The sequence below is a fragment of the Centroberyx gerrardi genome, chromosome 10 (genome assembly GCF_048128805.1).
Source record: "Centroberyx gerrardi isolate f3 chromosome 10, fCenGer3.hap1.cur.20231027, whole genome shotgun sequence".
NCBI lineage: Eukaryota > Metazoa > Chordata > Actinopteri > Beryciformes > Berycidae > Centroberyx > Centroberyx gerrardi.
The window spans coordinates 11,775,626-11,786,366 of record NC_136006.1 but is presented as its reverse complement, the minus strand read 5'-3'; the positions used below and the strand labels follow the sequence as shown (position 1 = coordinate 11,786,366).

The following is a 10,741-nucleotide window of genomic DNA, read 5'->3' as shown; positions in this document are numbered from 1 at the left end:
CGTGTAATTTGATTTCCCTGTTGAGTTTGTTTGCTCAAACAATGAAAGCCGAGGTGTTAACTCACTGAAGCTGTGGAGCCATAGTAACAGTCACAGATGAATGTCTCTCCATTAAAAACACAAAACACATCCTCCCCCTTGTCATCCAACTCTTTCTCACAGTCCTTCCTGTCTCTCTCCACTTTCAACTGTTTAATAAAGGCGAAAAGTGCCAGAAAAAAAACACACATCTTTCCACACCAACAATCTGTGTTTTGATTCTGTAAGTGAGAATTATTGATCATAATATATTCACACAGCACCACACTGCTGCTGCTCTGACCTCCCTCAAAGCAGGGAGCAAGCAAAAAATATATTTACCTATTGGGAGAAATTAGTAGTGGCTTTCAAAATTCATATATGAAGCAGACGAAAATAAAGCTATGCTGCTAGGAGTTGACATCTGAGTTGTCAGATGTCTGAAAAATGTTTGGCTCAATTGAAGAATTGTTGAGGATTGTTTTGCCATTATTAAGGCCCAAGTCAGCGCTGTCATTCGCCTCAGGACCGGAGCTGTCTTTTGTCTCCTTCAATCTGATCCCAAAAAGACGGCAGAGCTTGTTCAGCATCAGGTCTACGATCTCTTCCTCTTCTGACGGCTGGGTGAGAGGGGACAGACAACAAGAGCTATTTTTATATCAGAGTTATGGCATACAGTGCAGAGTGAGAAGTGGAGAGAGGGTTGCACAATTTAATGCGTAGGCTTTTAACACTATATGTAATGCACATACTGCTAAGCACGTGAAGAGCTATTTTGACACTTGGCTGCTTTAATTGATGGTGGGAGTTATGACATACTATAGTGCTTGACAGATACAGGGTTATTAGGTTGTACATCAATAATGATGATAAAAATAAAAAATAACTGATCTCTGATATATCTGCTGATATGTTTTTCTTTGAGGCAGCATGAAAGACGGACATCCCTTTAAAAATATGAGTGTGATTCAGTTGAGCATAACGCATCTCAACTGTGTAAAGGTTCAGTGATTCAACTCTAATTCAATTCAAACATGCTTTACTGGCATAACTGTCAAAAAGATTGACATTATTGCCAAAGCAGTTTACAGCACATACACATTATAATATAACAATCATATTAAAATAATGCAGAGAAAAGATTTTGGCATAACAATATGTGATTAGTTGCTTATAACGATGATCAGTGATAAAATAAATAAATAAATAAATACCTTGTGATACATTTGCTCGTGGCTGAATGCCATGAGGATGACTGAGATGAAGAGATTAAGCACCACAAAGGTCATAAACACAATACAGGAACCAATGAGGAGCGCACTGAGCACCAGGTTGTAGTTCAGCACCTGGTAGACAGGGAGTCATGGAAGCATCAGTTTCCATTTAAGTGAATATCGACCACATCAGAAGTGCAAAAAAAGAACCACTGATTCATAAACAGGGATATATGTTAGAGTAATATTTACCCTCTCAGTCGGTAAGAATCTCACTGACCTCCTCATAGTTAAAGATGCCCACTTGCAAGTTAATCATGTTGAGGACAGAATCCATGAGAGTCTTGTAGGAGGACATCTTCCAGCCATACAACAGGTTACACTAGAGAAAGAATATATGAGCATATGGATAATTGAAAAATAATTTCTGATTATCTTAGCTTTCAGTTTGAAATTAGTTGGTAATTTCTGAAGTACTGGACTCTAGGAAGCTCATTATTATTTAATAACTTTAATTCATACATTACCGTAATTACCCATAGACTAAATCTGATGATGAGTTTAATTAGATGATTGAAGCGTATGAATATAATAATTGAAAAGACAATTTACTTCCCGCACCTTGTACAGACTGCATAATAACCCCCCCATACACACACACACGTTAAAAACATGAGAGAAACTGATTCATTCTCTTGAGGTTGTAGATGAAAACACAAAGGAAAGACATGAAAGAAAAGTTTACACTCTTCTGAGGCAAGAGAACAAATAAAACAGCAAGATCCTCACAGTGATGGAATAAGCCAGAAACATGATCAACATGATCACCAGGAAGCCCGACATGTCGGCCCAGGCCCGCTGCAGCGTGGCTGTGATGATGTTCAGCTTGGAGTTCAGCCTGAACAGGTGCCACAGTTTGACCGTGGCCAGCAGAACCAGGAAGGCGATCAGATACTGTAGCACTAAGTCCGCTGAGGCTGTGTCATGGAAACTGGCAAATCTACATATAAAGCAAAGATGTGAGCTTTCAAAAATAGGAGATAATAGAGTACCACCAAAGAACGCTATAAAATGCAATAATTAATAAAATATGAGCAAAGCAAGAGCATTACAAAGCAAACACCTATCCACCTATAAAGCCCGCTGAACTTCTACACTTTGGGAAGTATTGGCTTGACGCTTGTTTTCATTTTTTCATGTTGTACATACTAGATTCAAGATTCAATACTTAATTGCCAACTTTGTCTCAGTTTGCTCATAACAGAACAACATTAACAACAAGGAAGACACATATATAAAATATACAAAAACACATGACCCCCTCCCACCGCACCCCATAAATAAAAAGTGCATACATCCATGGACGTAACACTTAAAAACCCCAAAAAGTACAAGAATAAAGCCCAAGTAGCCGATCACCTTTGAGGTATAATAAGAGATCTGGTACGATGATAGGGTAAAGTGACCGATGCATTAAAAAGACTATCATCTAGCTGCATTGTCAGTTGACATAAGGTGCTGATGTATGATTGGGGAGCCATTCAGTAGCTGGGTAGTCTGACAGTAAGTGCTGTCGTGGAAGCAAGCGGTTTACTAAAAGGAAAGTATAAGTATTTGGGTATAATATGTGTCAGTCAAGCACAAACACTAAGGATCCTCACTGGTGTTTGTGGTTGTGGTAGTAGGCCATATCTCGGTTCCCGAGCACGGCTCGTTTGATGAAGACAGCCATGGCGCTCCAGCTGAGCAGGATGATGGTCAGCTCCAGAAGGTTCCACACGCTCCTGAAGTAAGCCCACCTCTGCTGCTTCATCAGTTTGCCCTGTCAGGAGAAGAAATGAGGCAAGACTGGCATAATAGCTCATGCTACAGGAGCCGATTTGTGAGCATAACATGAAAGTGGTCCCATGTGCGTCACCCTGCATTCGTGTGAAAATTAAACCATCTTGGACAAATGTGTTAAGGGTGAACATAAGGTCTTTACACCCAAAAAAGCACACTAGCTAATTCACAAATAAGTTTTAGGACTGTGAATATGGTTAATATGGTTATTATTATTTTTTTTTATAAATCATGACATATTAATGAAAATGGAAAAGCATTGATTCCCAAATATTTTTACATATTTACAAATCACATTTTAAAAAAATGTCAAATGGTGGGTAGAGGGCAAATTGCTCTGCATTTATTATTTGCAATGTGCTCTACAATGTATTTTCGTGTGACATTTGTTTTTGGGTCATTATGAGATTGTTTGATCTCCATACTGTTTGATCTCCATAAACAGCAAACTGAAAGGTGAACTTCAAAGAGATGCACAGAGATAAAAAATCAAGTGTTAGATCTGAAGATATAATCTGACTTCACAGATACCCTGCTGATTCATTGTTACAGAAGGATTTCCCCTGATTGATTGAATACGCTACAGGTTAGAATTTGATACAAAGCTGTAAACTGTGTCCCTTCTTTCTGTATAAATCTCAACATTGGCTGTATTTTTTGTTAAATGCAGTATTTTAAAAAGCCTGTAACGGCATTGTAAATTATTCATAAGGCTCTAAATATTTGTACATTTGTACACAATGTTTGCTCATTAACTACACATACCATTTTGAATTGGGTCAGGCCAGATGTCATAGAAGCTACTTTTCCTTAAATTATCAGCATCCCTTGGATCAATGATAGTTTAGATTGTTCCTGACCAATCATTGTAGCAAATAACAGGGGAATGGAGTGAGGAAATTTATAAAAAAAAAAACCTGCCAGTCTCTTCTCCTCGCTAAATTCAAATGGTCAAGTGGTTAACGAACAAATACTAGTGAAAAGGAAACTGAGCAATTCATGGGTTTGGAGTGACATAAGCAGTTATATACTATGGTGAAATAAATACGCAATATGTGGCTACTTGCTAGGATAAGTAGTCACGTAAATGTTTACCTGGAGGAACATGTAGTAGAGGATGAAGAGGAAGTAGATGACCTCAGCAGCCATAACAAAGATGTGAAGGCCACCAGAGGATTGGTAAAGACGAACACTTTGCAGCTCACTGCGGAACTGGAATGCTCCTATATAATCCACATGAACAATTTTATATAAAACACATGTCAGCTAGTACTTTCTCATTAATGTAAATCACTGTGAAGGAATAAAAAGGGACAGTGTAGTGACTACTCAGTGACTGTGATTGCAATCTTGATAAATACTAGAGAAAATTAAATCTGGCATTAGAAAGTGTCTCTCGGGCGCTACGAAATGTAGAGCTAGAGGTTGTTACAACATGTCTTTGTACAATCATAAATGCAGTGGAAGCCCTACAGAGAAACATCTTTAACAAAGCTGCACTCAACGGTAATCGTGGTCCCACTCAGTCTTACCTACAGCTGTGGTCTCCAGCAAGAGTGTGACGATGCAGAAGAGGTTGACATTGGCGTTGTACACGGTGAATTCAATAAAGATTGCCCTTGTGTATGCATCAAACCAGGTGTTCTTGAATAGATACTCAAGGACGCTGTAAATAAAAAAATACATAAGGATACATTTACTATAGGCTTCCTCTGTCCTCTAACCAGTAGCCTCCTGGATTAAAACCTTACATTTCAAAAGACCAGCTTTTTTGCAATAGAAAATGGCGGATTTTACCATTCGATTTTTGCGAGAATACATTGAGTGGGACTAGAGCATAGAGGATAATGTAAACTTGCAATTCAATTAAAAAAGGAAAAACAAACAAATCTTTGGATTTCACAAAACGGTAATATTTTACTTTCTGGCACACAAGTGAGTTGTATTGATGTATTTCTGACCGCTAATGTACCTGCTGGCATTTTGTGAATCTGGGCCGAGTTCCACTACAAAGCCGCCTCCCCTGTAGAGCACCATTTTGCCCCAGATAGCGTAAGCCCGGAGCTGAGCCTGTGTCTGGTACTTCCAGGGGCTGGAGTGGCTCTGGGAGATATTCTCACCCACAGAGCGGTTCCAGCCTGAGCCGTAGGAGCCCATGTCCTCCAGCTCCCATGAGTACGGAGCATGACAGTCTGGCACGAACTGGCGCATGGCGCCCGCAATCTGGCAGGAGTTCTTCTGTGCTCTCACCTGACGAAGACGGGCGTTACCCACTAGCTTGGAGTTCCCATCTGTGATAAATCCTGGAACACAGCATGTTTAATGATTGTCTTGTGGTTTTCTCAGGCAGTGCTGGCTTTAATTAATTTTGGGTTTTGGCTCTATGTCTGTTCCTGTTTTGGTCCCAGTTTTGACTCTAAAGCTGCTTTCACACCCCTGCATTGTAAAACTCATTATGGCTTGTGCCGCACATGAACAAAGTTTTTGTGATTTCAATGTGATGAAACCCTTGTGCATCCAATAAAAATGACAAGGGAAGTGGGCAGCCAGGAAGAGAAAGAAAATGGAGGAAAATAAGATTTATCAGAATTATCAGAATTTCCCCAATGATAAAACACAAGTCTGAATTTATAAAGGGAACTCTATAGAAAAGCTCTCTCCAGGATGCATGTTGCATACTGGGTGTGTTTAAAAATGCAGAGGAGATTAACAATCTGTGACCACTGGATCTTCTTGAAAACTCTGTTCATTAAGTCAAGAGCTGCACTGTACCAAGCAGCGAGTGCCAAGCAGAGGACACGGGATATTTAATCAAGATATGACACTAATTGTAAACATGAGCATTTTCTAGAAGCAGTATCAATTTACTTGCCCTGGTGAATGAATGCACAACAAATTCCTGACGGCAAATTGGAAAGGCTAAGGATGGAATGAGATTTAAATGATTTGCATTTGCCACTTTTTAGCTGACATTCATGGAATAATTTTCCTTTGTTGAATAGCTTTTTGCCTGAAGAATTTTTGCAAATGGAGAAACATGCACACCAGGTTGAAGTTCAATGGAAACAAACACAAACACAACAAAAACAGAAAAGTGGACCTGCTCTGACACAAATCAAATCAAGTATCAAGATTATTAAAAACACATGATTTGACTGCATTGATGCCTTTCCTGTGGTATGTTGTTGACATTTTCTAATTATCAAATGTCTTAATAATTGCCATAAAACCACAGGTGCCCGGCCATTTCTTTTACTTATACATGAAGGATGTTTTTTACCTGGATAAACGCCAAAGAGGTTACTGAGCAGAGAAGTGTTTGCCCAGGTGAACACGTCTCTGAGACTCATGCTGTCTGAAATCCCTTTGCTGAAGCTCTGACGAATGTGTCGACTCAGGAAGAAAGCGTTGGGGTCTCTCTGGCCATACGCCAACAGTAACAACATCCACATGAAACCCATGTAGGCTGCACACAACACAATACAATACAACTTATGTCTCTCCTGCCGTACATTGCAATAGAAGGGGATCAACTGGGAGTCAACTTAAGTTCAGTCAATACAAAATGTAAGTGGACACTGCAATTCATTGATAGAGAATTCATTCTTTATTTCCTCTCCTTAACATGCCTTACTAAGCTTTTCATTAACAACGTCCCAGATGGATCGAATTGAAAGTGAATTAAATGCACAACCAGGAAGATAAATATATCAGTGTTTTTACTTACTCAAAATCTCCCAGATGAGGGCAAAGGCTTTCTGTTCCTTTATCTTGTTCCTCCTCATCCTCTCAATGTCGGCAGGAGGAGGAGGCTGGTACAGTCTGCTGTCCCTTCTGACTGTCTGTGCCACCTTATGATCATCTGTGGGTCAACAGGGTCTTAAGGAAAACTTTTAAAGCAGACTTTTCTTGTCATTTCAGTGATCTTTGACAGTTCACTCAACAGTGCTCATTACTGTAAATGAACATTTCGGAACATGGATAACTCAAAGCTAGAAACCAAGAAAATCATATCTTAGGTGTAACACTCTCTACTCCAGCATGTCCCATTGATTTTTTTCTTTTACCTGGATTTCTGCCAGCTTTTACAAACTGCAGATTTTCATAGTCCTCCTCTTCCACTTTCTTTAGTACGAGAGCAAAGAAGACTGCGAGACATAGCACCTGTGATAAGACATGCATAGGTGAATGATTTCATGGCTATATTGCAGGGGTTCATTCCAAAATGAAAATCCGGCAAAAACGATGGCTGGCAAGAAAGTTAAAATTGTTATGGAATTATGAAATCAAGCTATTTTAAGACTTTTTTTTAGATGACAAAATCATTTATGTTTTTGAAATACTGAGCAACGAATGAGGTAACACTTCTTTCACATGATGGGATTTGATATTAAATTCTGAATTTATGTATTGTGTTAGAATATACAGTTCTTTATTAAGGAAAGGGTATGTGTACTTCTCCTCTCACCTTCAGCGGTTGAATGACGAGGAGACTCTGAAAGAAGGAGACAACCATGGATATCAACCAGCTTATGGAGCGCTCCTTCCCGAATTTTAACCCATACAGCATTGTGAAATATCCCGCCACACAGCTGGTCGCGATCACCAGCAGCCAGCCGACGAACACAAACCACCAGGGCAGCCCCCCCTCACAGCACGCCTGTCTCCTCTTACTACTGTCACTGTCACTGCTCTCTGCAGCACTCGGCCTGTGAGTGAAAAATGAATGACATTTCCTCAAATACCGCTCTGAAGTTGCTTTTTGAGGCACCATTACCCCACTTCACTTCAACTGAAATCCTCTAGATTTCAATGAAAATGTCCTACTTTGAACTCTACAACATTTAACTGACATGAACAGGTACAAGGTACATTGAGGTTTCACATACAAGTTAAAAGCTATATTCCTTCAGAGAAATGGGTATAATAATCTAAAGAGTGGTATTATATTCTCATATGTCTACTTCTGATAAAAGATTGGAAAACATAGAAGGGCTCCCAAATTGGCCAAAGTACTAAGAAAAATAACGGGGAGAGGGAAGCCTCATGCAGAAAGTATGAAAATGTATTCAGGCTTAATGTAGCAAACAACTGCGTTGGCAGTTGCAATTGCTGCCTGAGGAAGAGTATACTGACTCGAAACAAGTGTGCATTAAGCCCGAGATAAGTGTTCCATAGCTTTCTTACACTTAATTTTCTTACTTTCTACATGAAGTGATTTCCCTCCTCCTCCTCCTCATTTTACTTTTGATTAAATTAATGATTAGTGTACTTCTTCGACTGTTGGTCCAGGTTTCCAAAGCTGGATGTAAAGAGCTGATCTTCCAAAAGACCCTTCATGTCCTGGACTTGCTGCACAGCCTGGCTGTAGCTGTCCGGTGTGGGGAAGCCAGAGGGGCCGAGGAGACTCAACTCTGTGTCAATGTGACAGAGCTGCCGGTACAGATACTGGGCTTTGTTGCTCTTCTTCTGAATGCCCTCCGCTGCCGTCTCTGGATGCAACCCAACACCGCTCTCTGGAAATACATATTTTCTGACTTGTTAACTGCTGACTGTCTGATAACTCCATTTTTAGCACAAGTGTAGGATGTATTAGTGATTAGATGCAATGCTCATAGCTGTTTTTGAGCCTCTCTTTTTCCACATTTATGTACCCACAGAGAAAACATGCTTTCCTGACAGGAAACTTTGACATGTTTAATTTTATTTTATTTTGCTTTGCAGGTACTTGTCACAAAATAAAAAGTATTTAAATTTGTCTTACAGCTAGCCTAAAAAATGTCTTTTAGAACTGTCATTCCTCATTAATATCAGTGGGTACCACTGGCTGCAAGCTAATGAGCCCTTACCTCACAACACAATGTAAACTATTTACCCACATTATGACAAATGCCTATAATGAAGACCAGACTGAATAAAATGTGAAAGTATCCACAGTAGAAAAACACACCTGGTAGTTGAGTCTGAATGAGATTGTGAGATCCCTGTGTTTTGGAGTGGGTGTTGGCAGTGGCGTCACCGATTTTGTTATTCTGTCTGATGAAGTCCTCCACCACAGAAAGAACAGCATTGATATCAACTTGTCCAGGCCCAAACTCGGACTCTGTGTCTGGGATGTTGCTTTTCACGGTCTTAGAGAGTGAATGGGCGATTCTTGTGATATCCTGAGAGAGCAGATTCTCAAATGTAATCATAATGTATGTCATGGTCTATTTATAGGAAGTCGAGTGCAAAATCATTAATAATTTATTCATGCTCTTATTCTACTTATAAGTTAAATAAATACTTTTACATTTAAAATAATTAGTTAATAGTTGTGGACACTATTATGTATGTAAAATTGTGATATTTACATATTACGAATTATGCACTATTTTGAACATGTCATAGAATGTCTTGATAATAGGGGTTTATTGTAAAAAAAAAAATGGGTGTAAAAGTGCTCAGAAAATGTATTCTAAGTGGGTGAAGAGTGGCCCCTAAAATATGGAAACAGAAAGTGCTTATTGAAAGCCACCACAAAATAGCCACCTAGCACATAACTGCCTTAAAACATAAAGTATGAAGGCACAGGTTATCTTTACCTTGATGACAGTGTCTAAAGTGATGCCACTGACGTCCGTGTTGGAGGCAGCGGTCTGTGAGCGAGGTGTTTGAGAAGTGTTCTCCTGCTCCGCATCCGGTTTGGGTTTAAAACAAGACATCTCTCGAGGACGAGTGTTTCTGAAGATACTCACAATGAAGAGATTCACTGGAAACATAATGAGTGAACTCTGAACCCCAATCATGAACTGCTGCCAGGTAAACTCAAAGTGACCTGAGGACAGACAGAGAGAGAGAGAGAGAGATCAAAAAGAGAGAGAGACAGAGTGAAATAGTACACACACAAAAGTTTTGAAATGCTATTACCATCCACAAATCAACAAATCTTATGTAATTTTCAGTCAAAGAAAAGTCACCACCATCATGTCTGACCCTTCCCCCCAAAAGCTTTCATGCACTGGGTATAGGTTGAATCACTATTGAGTTACATCAGTCGGGGATAGAGAGCTGCAAGACAGACATTTATTTATAGGAAAATCTTGCACATTATTACATCATACATTTTTTGCTTTAAAGCAAAGTACGGTAATGTATAGCACTTCACTGTTTTTACTTTAAAGCAAAGTGCTGTGCTATAATGCTGTGCTGTGCTGTACCCAGGTCCATGGTCTGCTCAGACGGGTCTGTCGGGATGCCCCAGAACATGATGCTGGTCAGCATGGTGCAGAGCAGCAGGGAGAAGCAGCAGGACACTCTCTGGACACAGGTGAAGGTGCTGCTGGGCGGTCGACTAATCACAGAGAACCACAGGTGTCCGTCGCTGAAATCCTTGGTTGTCTTCATGAAGAACAAATTACTGGAAAATAATCACAGAAAACGGTGACACTCTAAAATGATGATAGTTGTTGTAACAAACGAACCTATTTGAATCTTAACGAGTTAATGATGTCTTTAATAAAAAATATATTGCTATGTAAATAACTATATGAATATTTGTAACTTTTTAGATTTCGCATTACAAAAATGCATTTTGTGCCACAAAATCAATTTTGTGCGCAAGATTTACAGGATTGACAGGAGTACCAGTTGGTGCCCCATAATTCTTAAGAGTGTTAATTGAGTTT

At 39.6% G+C, this 10,741-nt stretch overlaps 1 protein-coding gene across 1 annotated transcript in view; it reads right to left on the bottom strand.

Annotated features, from left to right (window-relative positions):
* Nucleotides 1-428: 428 nt before the first annotated feature.
* Nucleotides 429-10,741, bottom strand: part of LOC139911121 (polycystin-1-like protein 2) — a 35,133-nt gene continuing 24,820 nt past the window's right edge. The window contains exons 25-40 of the mRNA XM_071898621.2: nucleotides 10,274-10,473; nucleotides 9,659-9,891; nucleotides 9,025-9,238; nucleotides 8,347-8,566; nucleotides 7,543-7,777; nucleotides 7,142-7,238; nucleotides 6,802-6,936; nucleotides 6,355-6,540; nucleotides 5,047-5,377; nucleotides 4,607-4,740; nucleotides 4,170-4,297; nucleotides 2,894-3,054; nucleotides 2,022-2,232; nucleotides 1,513-1,614; nucleotides 1,233-1,364; nucleotides 429-638 (exon numbers count right to left, since the gene is read on the bottom strand). Of these exons, the coding sequence (XP_071754722.2) occupies nucleotides 429-638; nucleotides 1,233-1,364; nucleotides 1,513-1,614; nucleotides 2,022-2,232; nucleotides 2,894-3,054; nucleotides 4,170-4,297; nucleotides 4,607-4,740; nucleotides 5,047-5,377; nucleotides 6,355-6,540; nucleotides 6,802-6,936; nucleotides 7,142-7,238; nucleotides 7,543-7,777; nucleotides 8,347-8,566; nucleotides 9,025-9,238; nucleotides 9,659-9,891; nucleotides 10,274-10,473 (2,929 nt within the window). The remainder of the gene's footprint in view (nucleotides 639-1,232; nucleotides 1,365-1,512; nucleotides 1,615-2,021; nucleotides 2,233-2,893; nucleotides 3,055-4,169; nucleotides 4,298-4,606; nucleotides 4,741-5,046; nucleotides 5,378-6,354; nucleotides 6,541-6,801; nucleotides 6,937-7,141; nucleotides 7,239-7,542; nucleotides 7,778-8,346; nucleotides 8,567-9,024; nucleotides 9,239-9,658; nucleotides 9,892-10,273; nucleotides 10,474-10,741) is intronic.